Raw genomic sequence first — 19,422 nt, 5'->3', positions numbered from 1 at the left:
TGTGGGGCATTTCACCTAAAACCTGAAAGTTTACACTAAAAACGAATGAATTCAAATCATATTTTCAACATAGCAGCATCGTATGATTAAATATTGAAGTCAGACATTTACTAAAAACAGGGTTAAAAATGACCAAACCAGTATTTTTGTACTCCAAAAAGTGAAAGGTCATGCCAGTTTTAGGATCATTTTTTTGCACCGAAGACCTTTTCTTTAAACTCAAAGTTTTATATATAAAAAAAGCAAATACAAATGCATTAAAAAAGAGCACAAGACAGAAAGAAACTTTGAATGTTGGGTGGTGGAAGTAGCTTTGTTTATTTCCCATCACAGTTATTTTTCCAGATGTTCCAAATGAAAATATCCAACTTCCCTTCGCTCTGCTGTCCTCTTGGTTGACCTTGAATTAAGGATTGTAGCAATGTGCTTGATATTCTGTGGTAATTTGAACGCCGTCTCTAATCTAAATGAAAACAACACCGCTGTAACACTCATTCTTCAGGCACTATGGTCACACTCAAAGGAGGCATTTTGACGATGGCCCTGTTGGACTCCACTGGAACTCTGCTGCCCCCTTCCTACGAGCCATGGTACGACCCAAACGCCTCAGATGAGGAGAAGGAGAAGAGCCGGAGGCGCAGGCCGGCCTCCCCTCCCACGTCACAAGAGGGTCAAGACTCCCAGTTTGCTGTGCTGTGTTCGGAGAAACAGGCCAAGGTGGTGACCATGCCCTCCCAGACCCGCATCTACAAACACAACATCACAGAGACGTCCTTCGTGCTGAGGGCTGATGTCGTGCAGATGGCCGGAACGAACTGCATCGCCTGTTTCTGTGCTAACGGGCACATCATGACTTTGAGGTATGACTCCTGGTAGCTTTTAGTGGTATGAGAATCTGCTTTCAAAATACCTGATGAAATAACATTAACTACATTTATATAACAAAAGTTCCAATGTGGTCTGAAATAATGTCTTTGTATGATCCCAGTTTACCCAGTCTACGGCCTCTGCTGGATGTGAACTACCTGCCGCTGACAGATATGCGGATAGCCAGAACGTTCTGCTTCTCCAACCTGGGTCAGGCCCTGTACCTCACCTCCCCCACCGAGATCCAGAGGATCACCTACAGCCAGGAGACCTGCGACAACCGGCAGGTCAGATACAATACAATTCAATTCAATTCAATTCAATTCAATTCAAATCACTTTATTACTCTTCATTAGTGCATGACTTATACTCACTCATATGTCCATTGTTAGATGCAATAATTCTACTTGGTCCCTTTCAGCACTCCCAACGAATTCAGAGCGATTAGTCAGCATTTTTTGCGCGTATGTGAACACTCAAAATGAAATGAACCGTACTCAGACCTCCTCGGGAGGTGGTGAGTACGGTTCACTTTGCCCTTTTGCCATTGTATTTTAGCCCTCTAGGCTCACATGCTATTGCACCGGGACGCTTAGAAAAAACAAGGACAAACAACTGATTACTCATTTCAAGTCCAGCCGTCAACTTTATTATATTCATTTTTGATTCTAATAAAACGGTTTTGATTATAGTCATAAGGAATATAGATTGGAATAGACATGTGCTGATGTTTGTGTGTTCCTCAGGAGATGCTCAGTGAGTTATTTACCCCGGTGGAGACACCAGAGGCTCCTAACAGAGGGTTCTTCAAAGGCCTGTTTGGGGGAGGAGCTCAGTCTCTGGACCGGGAGGACCTCTGTGAGTAGGCCGTATCAACTTTTCCGTTACCGGATAATTTCTTTAATTGATTTTGCTTTAAACATGGGAAGATGAATGTCAGAATTTGTTCCCACTTTAAATGGATTTCTCTTTTTGTCTTTGGTAGTTGGTGAAACAGGTGCTGGTAAGGCCTCCCGTAGCCTGGCCCAGCACATCCCCGGCACAGGGGGCATGGAGGGCATGAAGTGTGCAGCGTCTGGGGTAGTGGGAGATCTGGCTCGCGCCCGGATAGCTCTGGACGAGAGAGGGCAGAAACTGGGCGAGCTGGAGGACAGAACGGCCGCCATGTTGGCCAGCGCAGATTCCTTTTCCAAACATGCTCATGATGTACGCACTTGTCGTTTCTTCAGGCACTTGAAACATTGTTTTCAGGTTAACTTAACTTATTTCTGACTCTCGTTTTTGCTCTTTTCTCCCCCCAGACGATGCTGAAGTACAAAGATAAGAAGTGGTACCAGCTCTGATGGCAGCGTGTGGAGCTTCAGACTCTGTAATCACGCACACCAGTATCTCTGAGGAGCTGCAGGTCCCTCTTCTTCTCTTCTCTATTTCTCTCCACGGGGGCTTCTGCTCAACAGACTCATGCTTTTATTCTCAGCACAATATCATACACTCTGCATTACCTCAGTCACCGGAGGAATGGCGCGGAGTAGACACTGGCCATAATGAGAATGGAAAGAAATGGAAGAAGAGAAGCTCTTAGGAATCTCTCTTTCCATTTCACCAGAGAGCGATGATGTTCACATAACATCTGTCCGCAGAACAGGAGAGAGGTGACCTTTCATATCCATCAGTCATGCACTCATATATATCTCATATATATATAAATATATCTACACACTCTGCTGATTTGTTCTGAAAGAGGAAAGACAATTCTGCAAAACATGTACTTGTGGTGGCCTGATTGTTCTTTTTTCCTTTCTCTGCCCTTTATGATGTCTACCAAACACAGTGGACTTAAATGAGGAGAAAAGTCTGATTTGTCCTTTAAATCTAATCAAGTCAATGAATTTCTATAGGAATGATTGGATCAATGAAGGACTTGTGTCTGTTTGTTTTGTCTGATTTAAATTATTTTTGGAGTTTGTCTTCGTGTGAGTCTGTCCAGAAAGGGCCTTTCAAGCACTTAGAACCGTAAAAACTAGACGGGGAGATGATGAATCTGTTGCCTCTCACTCAATAAGGGCTGGTAGTAAACTAGTTCATCACCCACCATTCCCTTTTACTGCATTTTCCAACCAGGTTGTTTTAGGTGAGAAAGACGCATTTTCTGAGAGTCACTTTGGTTTTTAATTTAAATTAGATTATTTATTGGAACAGTAGGAAGTAAAAGAAGTTTTTATGTTGGGCATTAAATTTAATTTTTTGTTCCTGTGGTCAATTAAATGCGCAAAAAAAAATGCTGAACATGTTTACCCTTGATGAAGAGTTTACATTAATCTATCGGAAAAATTAAGAGTTGATACACTGGAAAACCCCCTGAAGGTCTTCTATTCTTCTGGGGGGCTGTAGCGAAGTCGCATTTGAGAAAGATGAAGGGCAAGACAAAGATTGTCCTTAATATGATTAGCATAAATGTATATTTTGGTTACAATTTTAATTTTTTTGTGATAAAGATTCTATCTATACATGATTATTCAGATTTCTTTTTTTCTGTCATTTTTGTCTCAATGTGTAGGGAAAAAAGCATGTGTCTCTTACAGCACAACGGTAATGCTGTCTTTGTATTCATAGCTGCCAGTAGAAGTGACCAAGCACCACCGAGTGTTACACGCAGTGCCATTGGTCATCTCTCTGAACCATTCAAAACTGTTTCTCTTCTGCCTTTGCCTCATGACGCATATATTCTAACCTCTACCTATGTGTATGTCTGTGTGTGTGTGCGTGTGTGTTTGTGAACATACATATATTCAGGAATATGTGTATGGGCGCCAATATTTATAATACTACATAGATACAGTGTATTACAATAGGTCTTTTGAGGTTTTTGTTTTTGCTTGACAGTGTTTTTCAATGTGGTTGACTAGAATTCTATTGTAAATTAGATTTCTTTTTCATGAGGTGCAAGGATATGCTGCTATATGTGTCAATGTAGGAGCATTATCTGTTGGGTCTTTTATTTTGAAAAGAGAGAGAGAGACTTCGTCGGTCCAGATTGCTGCCAAATGTTGTAAATAACGGGACAGCTGGACACAAATCTGACAGTGCAGGTTCAGGCAACGTGACATACTGTGCGCTTGCGGCCATGTTCTTTTCCGACACCAAAGAGTTGCTTAATTTCACAGAGTTGTCTTGATTTTTTCCCCAAATGGTGAGAGTCAGTCTGGATACATTGGATGACGGGAGTAGGTTGGCTTTAGCTTCTTCTTCTTACGGGCATGCTACCCTCATCACCCAAACTGCTGTACATGTGTTCACAAGACACGCAAAGTGAATTTGAAGAGTTTAATTCCAAAATGACATCGTGTAACACTTGACTCATGGAAAAATGGTTGCAGGCATGAAGTAAAGCTGTCACTGTTTCTTAGATTTTAGCGTATTAAATCATGTATATTAAGGAGGTGTTGAGCTATTAAACACACCAAAAATGTTTTATCCAAGATGGATTTACAGCATTTTGGAATAAAACCCTTCACTTTTAGCTGGCTGATTTTAATCTACTGTGTACTGCTGAGATAAACCCATCTGAAAGAGCAGTTATGTGGGTTTTTGCACTATTTTTTGTACTTAAATAATTTTGTTAGTATGGTTTTTAATGTGTTTATTATTTTGTGTCCCATTTTCTTATGTTTGAAAGGACCAAAACATGACAGTACCTATGCTTATCTATGTCATTTGCCAATTATGCTGATTGCTTCACTCTCAGATTTGTTTTCAATGTCAGGTTAATGATACTATGATATATTTATATATTTGAAAACAAATATATATATACTTTTAATTTCAATAATCTATTAAAAATGAATACCTTTAATGTAATTTTTTGAGATAGAATAACTCACATTAATGTCCAAACTATGGTTGTGCATAATTATCCACCATCCAGACACGACAATAAACATTTTCTGGTTATATATTGAACATGCTCATCTCGGATTCAAGCTTTGCTACTGCAGGAGGGTCAGCTCCTCTTGGTGGGCAGCTGAGTCTTTCTACAAAGTGTGGCCTCGACTTTAAAGTGCTTCAGTTTGCAACATATATGGTCTAAATGGTCTCTTATTGCACATTGAAGGATGCATGATATTAAGTGTTTACAAACTTGAAACAACCATGTATTATCCCTCTTAGAGATTGTCTGTTCTGGCATTTGTATTTACCACCATGTTGAACAAAACTGAAGTTCTCATCACACATCTGAAGGTGTCCCATTTTCATTTGATCATGCCAATTGTATAAGTGTGGGAGATTATATTTATTTTATTGGTACATCCGTTTATGTTACTGTTTGCTTCATGGAAACTCTTGCTCTCCCTGCACCGTAGAAATGGAAGCTGCTAGGCTCACAGCAGCGTGCAGGAGAGCTCAAGGGTTTCTCAGTCGCCGTACTTCCATCCATCCATCTGTCTGTCTTCTGGGATGAATATCTGTGGAGTTGCAGTATTTTCTCATAGTAGGCAATTTTTGTACAGTTTTATTAAAATAAATTTCACATGGATGTCTGACTTAATCTGCTGCCACAAACAATTTAGACTGTAGATACAGTATATATAGATATTATTGTGCAATGGAAAATAAATGTAAAACCAATCATAACATGTTTTGTCTTGTGTTTTCTGTTTCATGTTGTCCTGTTTACTCACTGACTTCATTTGAAATGACTGATTCTTATATGGAAATGATGTGTCCCTCCACAGGACAGGGGTGTCAGCATCCACTATAGATTTTATTGCACACATTGCAAATTTTGTGCACAATTAGAATTTAAATGTTAGAGTGAAGAGACCATGGATCTGAACAAAGTGACACAAATTATTTTTGATGTCATTGTAGTACAAGATTTTCAGACAATTTCTTTGCAGACAAACTTCAAACTGTGGAACATTTTCCTCTAAAAATGATTATTCATGTGGTGTCTTCATCCTGTATTGTAGCTTGTAATGTTATGGTATGTTTCTAATGTTTTCTTTTGACATGTTTTTTTTATCAAAGATGCACCTATACACTGGTATACCATAAGCTGTAAAAAAGCGATATCGGTGTCAGTCCATGTTATTTTAGTGCCAATATTTGGGCACTGTTTCTTTCCTGTATCTTATGTAGTTTTGTTGTGCAACTATTGGTAAGGACTGTTCAAACCCACATAACTTAATGTTAAATTATAGTACAGATCCAACAGTTTTAAAAATCCAAATATCTATGTCAAGATGAACTTTGGGGGAAATTATTTTTGAAAATATGCATAATATTTTATTAGTATTTTTATTACTATTTGATTTAAAGACATTGCCAGACATGATGGCATCTTGGGTTTGAGTATCTCACACAATTTAAAGGTCCCATATTGTAAAAAGTGAGATTTTCATGATTTTCTAGTGCTATATAAATACTGTTAAACTATCAAAACGCTCAATATATGGAGAAATACACACAGCCCGTATTCAGAAATTTGGCGTTTGAAACAAGCCGTTAGGATTTCTGTCCATTTGTGATGTCACAAATATACAATATTTAGATCATCACACGGTTTTAAATGTAAACATTCTAAATGTGTCACAGTTTATTTCCTGTTGCAGTGTATGTAAATAACATCAGCTGACAGGAAGTAAACATGGACCCAAACTGTTGCCTAGCAACGCAATTCTGTTGCAATTCCGTTGAAATGCACTAAAAGGGTGCCATAAGGGTAAATACAGGTATATTCAGGCAGACAGTATGAAGAAAATAAAGTTTTTTTTAAACATTACAGCATGTAAACATGTTCTAGAAACACAAAATACAAGTATGGACCTGAAAATGAGCACGATATGGGACCTTTAAGCACCATTGAAGTGCTGCAAAAGGCAGATACTGTGTGTATATACAGTGTGTAAAAATCCCCCCCAAAATAATACAGGTACATTTTTTTTTGTTATTTTTATTAAATTTTCATGTATTTTTATCAGTGGTTTAATTTCGTTTTGGTTTTTTTTAATGTATTTTTTATTTTTTGTACGTATTTTTTTATTTTATTCATTTATTTTGTTTATTTCTGAGTTTTGTTAATACGACTCTGACAATCCACTGCACAAACATGTTTGGACTGATAGATATCCCACCCACCCCCCACCCATGACAGTACCCCGAGGGCACTCCAAAAAAAAAGAACAAGTGTACAAAAATAAATATAAATAAATAAATAAGTACACACAAATATACAAATAAAATAAAATAATCATAGTAAAAAATAAATAAATAAATATTTAAATAAATAAAATCAAATAAATGAACATAAATAATGATAAATATTTTTTAATTTTTAATTTTATTTCATTTAATTTATTTTTATTTTATTTTATTTTATATTATTCTATTGTATTTCATTTTATTTAATTTTATTTTATTTTATTTTATTTTATTTCATTTAATTTCATTTAATTTCATATCATTTCATTTAAGTTAATTTTTTTTAATTTTATTTCATTTAAGTTAATGTTATTTCATTTCATTTCATTTCATATCATATCATATCATATCATTTAATTTAATTTAATTTAATTTAATTTAATTTGATTTAATTTAATTTAATTTAATTTCATTTCATTTCATTTTATTTCATTTCATTTCATTTCATTTCATTTCATTTCATTTCATCTCATCTCATTCACGTAAAGTCCTACATTTCCCAGAATCCCCTGGAGGTGGCGCCAGTGCTCGGTTGAACTCCCGTCGTCCAGCGGGGCAAAAAGAACTACTTCAGTAACTGAAGCTGAGCATCATCTTCCTCAGACCTCTCTCTCACTCTGCCTGAACCGGCGGACGGAGCGGAGCGACAGCAAAGTTGAATACAGAGCAAGCTAAGGAGCATAAAGTAAGCCACAACTAGTGCTCTCTGAACAGGTACAGATAACTATTCATGTTTTATAGTTTTAGTAGTTATATATCGCTCTTTCTTCAGCGTCAACCGTTGAATGTTTGCTCCGGACGAACCGTTGGGATGACTGAGACAAAGAGGATGGAGGCAAACTGACTTCTTTCTCATCTTTATCAGGATAACTTCACAGAAATGTGGTCAACTTAGAGGTTAAAGGCTTTTTTCACCTGCTAACTTTAACGTTTCCGTCGACGACAGAAAGTAAGTTAGAAAGATAAAACTGTTTATTTACTAGCTAAGTTTGTTTATTTGTTTGTGTAGCACAATTTAAGAATATACAACATAACAAAAAAATAAATGAATAATATACAGTGCAGGAAGAAGCAAGTGATAACAAAACTATTAGGACAAGATATTTATAATAACAACAATAACAATACAGTAAATATATCAAAAAGACAAGTGGAAGTGTATGGTTAGTGTTTGTGAGGAGGAAATTGATTTAAATTGAAAAAAAACTAAGTTAAGTGCTCAACTATCTAACCTATCTAACGTGTTAAAGAAGTTAAATCTGTCTTTTGGGACTCTTGTAGCTTAAACAATCCTAGTTTCTTCATGTATACATGCTGATTTACACGCCTGCAAGAGATGTCAAAGGTCAACTAGAGAGCCTGAACCTGTCTTTTTTTTTTCAAGAGAACTTCATCAGCAACTTAAATGGACTGTTTGTAAGAATCAGAAATGCTTGTTAACAGCGACACCTGTGGCCGTTAAGTCAACGAAAGTCAGCGTCGGGCTCGCGCTAGTGCTCGCTCTACATAGACATGAACTAGCATCGCTCAAAACAGTGAGGCGACACACGTCAGCTAAAACCACAATATCACTCTATATTTCAGCTGCTTGGCAGTAATGTTAGCCGACCAGACGGAGGTCTCTCCATGAATCACTGCTGATCCTAGTGTTGGCTTTTCCTGCTTCAGCCTCCCGACCGGTGTCCCGAGACACCAGCACCCGGTCGGAGACGATAACGTTTCTCGCTGCGGAGCCCCGTCACTTCACAAGACACGGAAAACCTCTGTTGGTCTGGAGGAGCTGCAGCAGTTATTTCTGCTCTTTTTGTTCAAGAGAACTTTATCAGGAAATGTTAAAGGGCTTCTGACAGTTAAAGGTGTTTCTAACTGTAAAGCCACCCTGCTGTCTCCAGTTATGCACCCACAGTGTTTTCTATTGCTCTGACCACAGCTAATAGATGTGTCTAAGTTGGAGAATTGGACTTTTGGACTTTACATGGACCAGAGTTGTGGATTTCCTCTACACAAAACCCCTTGAATGGAGAGGATGATGTGCACTTAAGATAGGCCGGATTATAGCCTGTTTTAAAGATGAGCCTAGGGCCAAACCTCGTCCTGGAGTGGCTGTCAAAGCTCGATTTGGCCCAGTATGTGGAGTCATTCATCGACAATGGGTATGACGACTTGGAAGTTTGTAAACAGATTGGGGAGCCAGACCTCGACGCCATAGGTGTCCAGATTCAGTACCACAGACACCGGCTGCTCACAGCAGTGTACAGGCTAAAAGATGACGATGAAAGGAAAGCACCTGGGTACTATTTCACCTTGGAGCCTCTGGATCCTTCTACTTGCAACCACTCTGCGCACTTAAAAAGGACTTTGAGGTCACAGACCACAGGAATACACAAGGCCTCCTGTCCTGGAAACCACAACCTGAGATTCACAGATTGTAATGACTTTGTGACTTATCCCAAACTGAAGCTCAAAGTACTGCTAAGGGATAAACTTGCAAAAGATGGAATCAACCTTGGAGAAGCGCCTTACACCCATAAGGTAGGACACTTTTACTTCTGTTTTTTTATAATGTGTTGATACTAAATGCTGTCTCTTCAAGCGCTGTCTCATGGAATTTAATACGCTTACTTTGTTATGTTTGTGATGAAGAGTGTGACCAATTTCTTTGATGGTGCTGACGTCCAGTGATTCTTCTTTATTGCTCCAAGGATGCTTTGGTTTCTCTGGCAAAGGTCTACTGAGATTCACATTCACAAGTTCATCTAATTACTAACTTTATCTTGTAAAGATGTAAGGACCCATAATCAATTGATTGGCATGTTTTTTGCAGAGTGAGTGGGTGCTGAGTGGAACAAGATTTGTATATACAGATCTTCACTGCTCATTAAAATTCTAGCAAAAGTATGGTGGTTTGGATAAGAGCATTCACTACGTTTAATGTACACAATCCATCTTAAATACAATAGTTTCATTAGTTTATGACATTCACTGCATTGAAACAGTTGTTTTGAAGTTTTAGGCCTACATGTTATTCACAGATTGCCATTCAACTTGCAGAGAATGGGAATGACCTTGTTGCATTCAACTGTGGGTTCAGAACTTTACTTAAAGGGATAGTTTGGGGGATTTTGAATAGGAGTGTATGACGTACTTATCCATAGTAGGTGCATTACTTACAGTAGATGCCGGTCGGCGTGCCACCAGCTTGGAGAAACAGACAGGAGTACGGACACGGGAGCAAAGCAAAACAGTGCTATGGATGAGGACAGCAGGAAAACATATTTGTCCCCCCCAATATATATTATAATTACTACCTTGTTTCTATGCTTTACTCAAAACATGAGATGCCATGTGGCTGCTTGCATTCTGGTTTATTGAGGCTACTGTTGAGTTGAGTAATTAGTACAGTATCTCTGCTTCTCTACATTTCTCCCAGTACTTCGTGATTTTTAAAGGTTGATGCCAAAGTGAGTCAAGAAAGAAGCCGTTGCACTTTCACTGACATCAAAACCAGAGGCTGAGGCGATGAAACAGATTGTCTGATAGTCGTAAAGTTGGCGGTTCGATGTGTCCTTGAGCAATACACTGAGCATCAATTGCTCCTGATAGTTAGACCTGTGTGTTGCATGGTAGCTCATCGCATTAATGTTTGTGTGTGTCCTAGTGTGTGTGTGTGTGTGTGTGTATGAATGAGAGGCACAGCTGGTAACAGTAGCCATGGTGGTGCAAAACATAAGCCTTATGCTTTACAGTTAGTTCACAGCAATGAACTGTGAGGGCAGAGGTCAGTGGGACAATGGCTCAGTCGGCCTTGATGACAGATGTCACGTTTACATACAGCATGCCATTTTATTCCTGGGGATCTGCTCTGTTTAGACAACTGTTTGTGTGGACTGCAGAGACTGTTATTAGTTAATGTATTGCCGAGGATAGTTATCCTTTGGCCTCGACCAAATCCGTTCAGTTTATAAAACACTCAGTGAATGGTCTGAGGCCAGCCAGATGAAAAGCTGAGCGGCACATTTGGCTTATTTTCAACAATCTGTCGCCGTCAGTGGAAGTTGTGATTGATGGATTCTGGATTTAATTGTATCACAGTAAACTGATGTTTACCACTAGACAATACAGTACATGGCACACTGGTGAATCTGTTTCAGCTGCATAGTAACAGACGGTCAGAATGGATCCCTGCTAAGCAGCACTGTTGGAGACCGCAGCAGAATATCTTTACACTTTCAGACCTAAGGCACAGTTTTTGTTCTCAGCTTAGTCAAGAGAGGAATTCTTTTAATGCACATTTATACTCGTCTTGGTTTTGTCTTTCCTCAGCAGATACAAACTTAACAACGCTGCTCATCAACAATGACTGAATGTGGTCTGAGAGACTGGAGAGCCAGGTGCAGCTTTCCAGGTGGATTGAGCTGATCTTTGTGTCATAACAAATTATAGAGTATTTTAAGTCTGCTTTATTAGAGAGCCTTTACATATGCCTTCCTATTGTGCAGTCTTTTGTACCCACGTGGAAAAGTGTGCAGTGTTTGGTGCATTCTCATTTATTCTAATAACGACAATCTAATTGGAAAAGTTTATTTTACCTCTCTGTGGTGCCATTAGCTTGTAAAATAGTTGCACTGTACTGTACCAACAGTACTGAATGGTTCTGGCCAGTTTCACAGCTACTTCATGAAAGATTCAGAGGCTGTAAACTACTAAGTGCAAAGGCACTCAACCTTTTTGTAGGTTACAGCCAATAGTGGCACGGTTAGATTCACCTAGAAAAGTTTATTTCATTCTTTAGTCTTAAAAGCATCTCCAGCTCTGGAGTCAGCACAGTCATGCTGTGGTTTAGAGATCATTCACAGGGCAAATCCTATGAAATATGTTACTTACTCAGATTTTACAGTAGTGAATGGGATAGTAGCTACGCTTATGCTCGGATGGAGCCGCTACGAAATTCAAATGACCGTCAGTAACAAATGATTTGTTTGAATTTGGTTCTCCAGCCTTGACTGTGTGGTTAGCATTGGAGTATTATATCATCCTGCTACATTTCAGTAGGAAATAGGCCAACCTTTTTGGCTCATTAAATTTGGCCCAGTTGATCCTCCTCAGGACTTACATTATGAAGACATGCATGATCATCCACTTCATTAACTGTATTGTGAATATCAGTTTAATTTGGAACAGCATATCCATGAAGAGTTGATTTAAAACAACCGGGTAAAAAAAAAGTTGGCCTTTCAGGTTCATCAGATTTAGTCCATTAAACAGTTGCAGAATGTATGTAGGCCAGTACAGCCCAGTTTCTCACCAGGACTAGCTTACAGCAGCTTCAGGCTAAGTCTGGCTCTGCCAGCTATACTTCTTTGCTTAAATTTGTGCAGAGCTGGACCAAAAATCAGTATAATAAGAATACAATAAGAATATAATAAGAATAGTGTTGAGATTTGCAATTAGATATTGTCTGGGATTTTGGTAATTCATAGTACAATTAATTGTTGTCCTTGTCTGTTATTATTGGCCAAAATACCATAAAGTGTAACGAAGATGTAAGTGGAGATTGATTTGAAAGTCTGTGTTGTATTAGCACACACAGTGTAACAAATCCAGCTATACGTATTTCCACAAGTTTGGTTTTCATATCATACAAATGAATGGAAAACACTGCCAATGGCCTTTGCCAAAAGAATGAGGAAATTTTAAAAATCCAAAACACTATACACTCTATATTACCTTATAGTGCCAGTTGCAATACCATCACTTTTTTACACTTGTGTTACTCACATTGGCCTTGTTTGTGATTAATCTAGGTTATATCAATAGTATGGTGTGTCCTCAGGCCCTATTCTGTCTGCTGTCTTCGGGATCTGCAGTGGTTTGTATCTGTAATCCCACAATGCCTCTGCCTCTCAGTCTGGGTTTGGTAGTGCAATCAATGAGCAATGTGTTTTTCTGACTATTCTGCACGCATGACTAGTTCACACACGCCCGCAGGACCTATTAGTGACTTAGAGAGAGAAAAATAAGTAATTCGATAAAAGCTGGTTGAGCTGTAAATTACCTAAACACTGGCACCACAGTGTCACTGAACGTGTATTAATTTCCACAAAAAAAGACGTCAAACAAGGGCAACATGGAAAAGCAAAATCCAGCCTATAACAAGAATTCCCAAGAACCTTGAACTTGTCTCTCCCAAAGGTAGAACCCAACATTACACAGCCAGATGAGGTTTCAGCGTAAGATTTGTCATTTAGAGTCTAGTGTTTTGTGTTCACACAAACCTAGATTGACCTGGTCATGTTGTAGGAATAGAAAAAGGTAACGCCTGCACACTACTCCATGCCACAATATTTTTATTGGCTATGTTTCGATCCTGCTTGGATCTTTGTCAGGTCAAAGTAATTGAAAAAGTGGAAACCTCACAAGTATTTATACATAAAGCACACCAATAGGCAAACAAGCTCTATGATGGCATCCACAAACAATTCACAATATGATAAAGTGCATAAAAACATTAATACAAAAGCTATACTTCTAAATATCATACTTCTAAATAGAAAACATGTTATTTATAAACATTGTCATATTCATCATCACATATATCAGAAAATCCATCACTTACTCTCAAACATATTACATTACATTAATGTAGAGGAAAAAGTAAAGAAGAAATATTTCATACATGTACAATAATTGGAAAAAAGACACCTGTTGTGTAACATTTTTCATTTTTACAAATATGTGTGTCAGAATATATAAATGTAATTGCATATGTAGGAAGAGCCATCATAGTACAACCACCATTATTTGTTTTAGAGAAAATGTTTGATCTCATACTCTTGATTCAGACCTCTAGGTGTGAGAGTCTGGAGAGTGAAAATATAGCATGTTGTTGGAATAACTGAGTTTTGTTGACGGTAGATTTCAAATCATTACACAAAATGCATTCACATTCATATTTACAAAAATGACTGACTATGCAAAATTGTGCTATGGTACAGTGCTTCATTTGTTTGCTTCAAAATGCACACATTTGCACACATAAATAATGTAATACTGTAAAATGCAGAGCAGGTGCATGTTGACCAACCTGATTTATATATTCCGGCTGTTAACGCTCCGTCCTCCGCACGCCGATTGCCTCATTAATGTTATGGTTCGCTTATAGCATTGGGTTTAAATCTGAAGTACTGCCAAATAAGTGCTTTTCGCTTTGACACCAAATCCTCCGCCATCGTCCTGTCTGTCAACTCTCTCTCGTCCCATGTGTAAAATCTGACTCCTGTCTCTCTGTGGTGAGACTCTGTATGGAGCAGTCACTTTCAGTTTGTAGTGTCCGTTGTCCGACTATGTATCAATAAAGCGTCTCGAGATAACTTCTGTTATGATTTGACGCTATATAAAAATAAATTGAATTGAACTGAATTGAATAACACGCTGCTGATATGCCAAAATGAGCTTAATGGCTTTTATTTCTATAAAACAAAAGCAAAACGACGGTGGGGGCGGTGGGCCAGTAATGTAATTGGTGTATGCCCGACCACCATATAACACCGGAAACACTGACCACCGCGGCAAGCCTAGTATGTACTGTAGATTTAAAATGTAGTTGTTAACTTCAGCAAGAGCCCATCAAGATGATTAACAAGCTTCGTAGACGTGAATCAAATGATTAGCTTTGTCATTTGACAGCATGGCATACTTTATATTGTCCATCACACACAGAGCCTGTTGGGAAGGATTCCTTTTATAGCTCTCTTAACAAAAGGCTTCAAATACCCAGAAGGCCTCATTGCAGTGCCCGGCCTGAAGAAAACATCCTCAGAATGGGGAACAAATCTTAGTTGTTCAGAAGATTTCCCTGTGTTGCTCTGCCATAGGATCGGAGGACAAGCAAAACCAGCAGGCCCCTTTTGACCGGAGAAAAGCCGGTCTGAATAGATTCTGGCCAAATACAAGCTCTGCAGCAGCTGACAGCTGTCCCTGCCTTTGTCACTATAAAATGCAGGCTGAAAAGGACTTTTTTTGTTGAACAAAGTTGGTTTAAAACACCAGCACAGATTTAACTATGCAGACTGGTGCAACATTGTGTGGAGGAGGACCTGTAAATAAATGAGAGAAGTGTTTTTTTTGTTTAAAGGTTGATAACATCGATCAGTTTTTCTTCAGTGCTTCATGCTTTTAAAAGTCACAGCAACAAGTTCCTTGGTTTTAGGTCAGCTGGGACTTTTTTCTATGTGGAGTTTGCATGTTTTCCCTACTCCAGTCTCTCTCTGGGTGCTCCAGTTTCTTCCCACAGTCCAAGGACAAGCCGGTTTGGTGAATTGGAAACTCTAAATTGCTCATAGGTTTGTGTGTGAATTATTGTCTGTCTATGTCGGTCAGCCCTGTGTTGAATAGACTGGTGACGTGTCATGTGTGTATCCCGCTTGTCGCCCAATATGAGCAAGGATAGACTCCAGTCCCCTGCTACCCTGCGCAGATCAGGGGGCAAGATAGGTGTTGTTCACCAGGTGCTTTTGCCAAATATAACAATATGAGGTAAAGTAGGTCAGTTGGTGTCTCCTAATCTTGGTGTAGTGTTAGGATTATGAGTTGAGTGATTTCCACTCAACTCACAGTCATTTTGCCTTATAGCTTTATGATCTAGTGGGAACGCTGGTTGTATACAAACAGCACTGGTTATAACACATTGTAATGTATGTTAGGCTTTGAGAATATATTCTCATTTGGTTGTGTTACAGTGTGATCTATCCATTACCAACATCCTCTCTCCTATCATGTAGTGGACTGTAGGGAATGCCTACTTATGGACTTTATTCACGTAATGTCAGTTTAGATTAAGGCAAACCACTGGACCATTATAGGAATATTGCTGGATTATTGCACTGATGGTGCCGAGGGGGGGGTTGAATAGTATTGCGCAGAGCACTCAAAAGCTTAACATGCCATGAACATGCTTGTCACTTATAGTTTGAGATTCGATAAATTCCTGTCCGGCTTGTTACTCATGCAGAAGTCTGTTCGTCTCCTCAACAAAACAGGACTGTACAAGGACAGTTATCATTGTACCCGCACATATTCAGCCACTCCGCATTACATCACTGCTCAGAGTGCTCAGTGATATCAGAGATGTATATGTTGTTCACACAGGGAATACTTTGCTATGTATAATGTAAACCCTTGTGCTAAGCAGAGCATAATCACTGACCTATATTTGTGAATTTAAGATTAGAGTTGTCCAGTGTCAGTGGACTGGAGAAGCTAGTAGCTCATTGTTCGGTGTTTATTCTTCTATCCAGTTAATTTTCATTTCAAATGGCCCTCTGTCCTCGTGTTGCCTTCAAGTAGAAATAATTCAGAAGAGCATCTGGAGGGGCTTTGCCCAAAGAAACCAAGAGAAGTGCATCACACACTTTATGTCTAGCAACACACCAGTTTCATGCTTATTTTGAACTTAACAATATTCAAGCTCAAGAACGGAGGCTTTTCTTTTTCTGTTTTTCTTTGAGTGTAAAGTATTGTAGCGTAGTAGTGTTTTGTGTAAACATTTCCCTGAAGCACCCCTCGCTATTGAAACAGCCTTTACCTCTCTATTGCTTCAGCTATTGTATTACAATGCTAAGTAGGTCTTTGAAACTGTGTGGCGCTCTCTGAATATAAATCACTGTGCGGTAGTCTTTTGCTTTGTGGCAGACACACGCAAGACGCAGTTGAATTGAGAGAGGAAGTTTGATTCAAGTCTGTATTAGAGTAAGCACTGAGGCCAAAAACCTCTATCATGATATACATGTAGGTCATTTCATATATCTCGATAATGATATATGTCACAATATAGCATGTTTTCCGGTAATTTAATAAATAAATAGTCAATATGAAATAACCACATGGTAAAGCCTATTTTTGTATACTCTTGTGTGAATGAATTAAATACTTGACAAATAAAAGAGTATTTTCCTCATTTTAAGAACTTGAGTGCAAAATGAACATAACTTTTAAGTGAAATTAGAGAGAAAAGAAATAAATATAAGCCTAGCCTATGTCGTGATAGAAACGATATAGAAAAATATATACGATTTTTATATCGTTTTTGAGATATATATTGTCATATTGCCCAGCCCTAGTTAAAATATAGAGTTTCCCAGAGACTCGCGAATATCAGCCTTTTGTTAACAGCATTATATTGGCATGTCATGCACTCCATAACTACACTACATTAAGTCTGTAGTAAAGCAGTGGAATTTAAAATGCACATATCATTTGTTTATTAAAGTTAGTCTTGTAAGTCAGTCCAACGGTTTTCCTTTGTTGATGCATTTGTGGACCCATCTATCATATGATGGTCTTAAAGCTGCTTTGGAGCCTTTTCTCTGCTTCCAAGCAGCAGCTTTGCCTTTAATCTCCTGGCATTGATTTGTGTGTATAAATATGTTTCTGAGTGTCTCCTTGGCCCTAACCCTTCTCCCTCTGAGTGTTGCGTCACCACCAGGCTCTTGGAGGTCTTTGAGCCACACTACAATGACCCTGATCACGTTCCATTACAAGGGTCTAACCATGCTCTCTGCTGGGCTATTTTTACTGCATGTGCAAGATGGGCCATTTCAGCAGGGTTAGCAAGTATTTTCAGTCAGTCAAGCAGAGGAACTTCAGCTGCTAGAGGTAGATTCTCTTTCAAAGAGAGGCACCATTACTCTAATGCAGTTATGTGTTGCTTTTGTTATTTATTTATGCGACTGGTTTTGCATTTTGCATGATTGGATGCAATGTATTGGTGCATTGTAAAGGTTTTATGTAATTCCTATTAGTTTAAGACCGAAGGGTTTTAGTTACACTAAACTGCTTTTTATTTCATAAAAGCCAATTCATTTATATATAGTAATTCATCTACACTGTTTTCATTTTTCATAGTAAAAAAGTTGAAATGGAAATGTAAGATATATTGTCAAGATTCATTAAACCAACACGAGAGACGGAGACCAACCTAAGCCCAACTAAACTGTCTAGATGCCCTCAGGATAACTACACTGATCCATCATGACATTGGAACACATTTTCATGTGACAATAAAATGGATTCAGCTTTTTCCATTCATCATTAGAGATATTGAAATCTATAAGTCCTTTATTTCTTTTCAAATATAGGTCATGTATGTATGTAACTTGTTTACATGCTCAGACTCTCTCAGTACATTAGCGCTAATTCTACATGGCACGTATTAATAATGTGACTCACTGTAATTCAATGCATTAAGCAAAGGCCTTATGAAAAGGATGTGGTATTGGTCCATTCTGCACGACCAATACCGTAGGAAGACAGTGAATGGAACTGGATCATTATTATTATACTGTATTTTGGTGTTGATTGTGCTCATCTCCAGTGCAGTGCTGTCTTTCAGTGTGCAGCTGTTGAGCTATTGAATTTTGAATTAACTCTACCACACCACTACGCTGCCCCGGAAGAGAGCATCAATTTTGTACAACACAGTATTGATTTTGCCTCGTAATTAAGAGCTTTCCATTCAACACTTGGCATACTGCCTCTGATCAGAGGAGTGTAAGGTCAGAAATTACAAATGTAGCTGCCCTTCCAAGACATTTGGTCTAAGTTTTAATAGTCAGACAAATCACTCACTTATTTATAAATCGATTACCACTATCTGAGACTTTGCATGTGATGTATAGATGAACAAATTAAAGGAACGGCACTAATCCAATCATTCTTTGTCTTCATCTATATTTTCTTTTTTTCCATCTCCCCAACACAAAACACTAGAAGTTGCAAGCAGCTCATTCAAAATGCAAAAGAATGAAAAGAAAAAGGAGAACTTCACTCGGTACACATGTAGACCTGTGAAATATCTACAGATGTTTGGCAGTCGCCTCTCACTTCAGCTAAGCACTTAACATCCCGTAACACCAAAACACTGTTTCCTGAGTCATGTCTGTCTGACAGTTGTGAGCCCACTACATCTCTCAGGTTGTCTGGTGCTTAAACTAATCCCTGGTCAAAGTCAGAAACAGAAGTAGCTTTTAGTTTTGTTAGCAACTGTCACATCCTTTAAGATTACTTGTGACACACTTTTAAAACTTTAGCATTTGTGTTTTGTGCTTTATTCTGTTATCATCTCCACAATCTCAGTTTTATCTGACAGACCTCCCAACCAGATAGGCATGCAGATTTGCTTTGAAGAAGATCAAGTCAAAACATTTTCTGTCACAACTCTCTACTTTCCATTCAATTTTAATGTTGAATTCTGTGCAGCATCTCTCTTTGAGACATTCATAAATCAAACAGGATGTTTTTTCCTTCTGACTCATTTGGGGGAAGAGTTAAGCTTTACAGTAGATACTACACCAACCA

The 19,422-nt window shown here is 38.5% G+C and overlaps 2 protein-coding genes across 12 annotated transcripts in view; both read left to right on the top strand.

Annotated features, from left to right (window-relative positions):
* stxbp5b (syntaxin binding protein 5b (tomosyn)) overlaps positions 1 to 5,497 on the top strand; it is a 35,481-nt gene extending 29,984 nt beyond the window's left edge. For all 8 annotated transcript variants that reach the window (XM_074660208.1, XM_074660200.1, XM_074660201.1 and 5 more), the window contains 5 exons: positions 503 to 860; positions 989 to 1,154; positions 1,614 to 1,725; positions 1,853 to 2,073; positions 2,169 to 5,497. In XM_074660208.1, coding sequence (XP_074516309.1) covers positions 503 to 860; positions 989 to 1,154; positions 1,614 to 1,725; positions 1,853 to 2,073; positions 2,169 to 2,210 — 899 coding nt within the window. In that variant the 3' untranslated portion in view covers positions 2,211 to 5,497. The remainder of the gene's footprint in view (positions 1 to 502; positions 861 to 988; positions 1,155 to 1,613; positions 1,726 to 1,852; positions 2,074 to 2,168) is intronic.
* A 3,507-nt stretch (positions 5,498 to 9,004) lies between these two features.
* The window catches only part of sash1b (SAM and SH3 domain containing 1b), a 55,723-nt gene continuing 45,305 nt past the window's right edge, over positions 9,005 to 19,422 (top strand). For all 4 annotated transcript variants that reach the window (XM_074660177.1, XM_074660176.1, XM_074660175.1 and 1 more), the window contains exon 1: positions 9,005 to 9,600. In XM_074660177.1, the coding sequence (XP_074516278.1) occupies positions 9,139 to 9,600 (462 nt within the window). In that variant the 5' untranslated portion in view covers positions 9,005 to 9,138. The remainder of the gene's footprint in view (positions 9,601 to 19,422) is intronic.

This window comes from Sebastes fasciatus, chromosome 15 (assembly GCF_043250625.1).
Source record: "Sebastes fasciatus isolate fSebFas1 chromosome 15, fSebFas1.pri, whole genome shotgun sequence".
Lineage (NCBI taxonomy): Eukaryota > Metazoa > Chordata > Actinopteri > Perciformes > Sebastidae > Sebastes > Sebastes fasciatus.
This window is presented reverse-complemented; position numbering and strand designations above follow the sequence as displayed.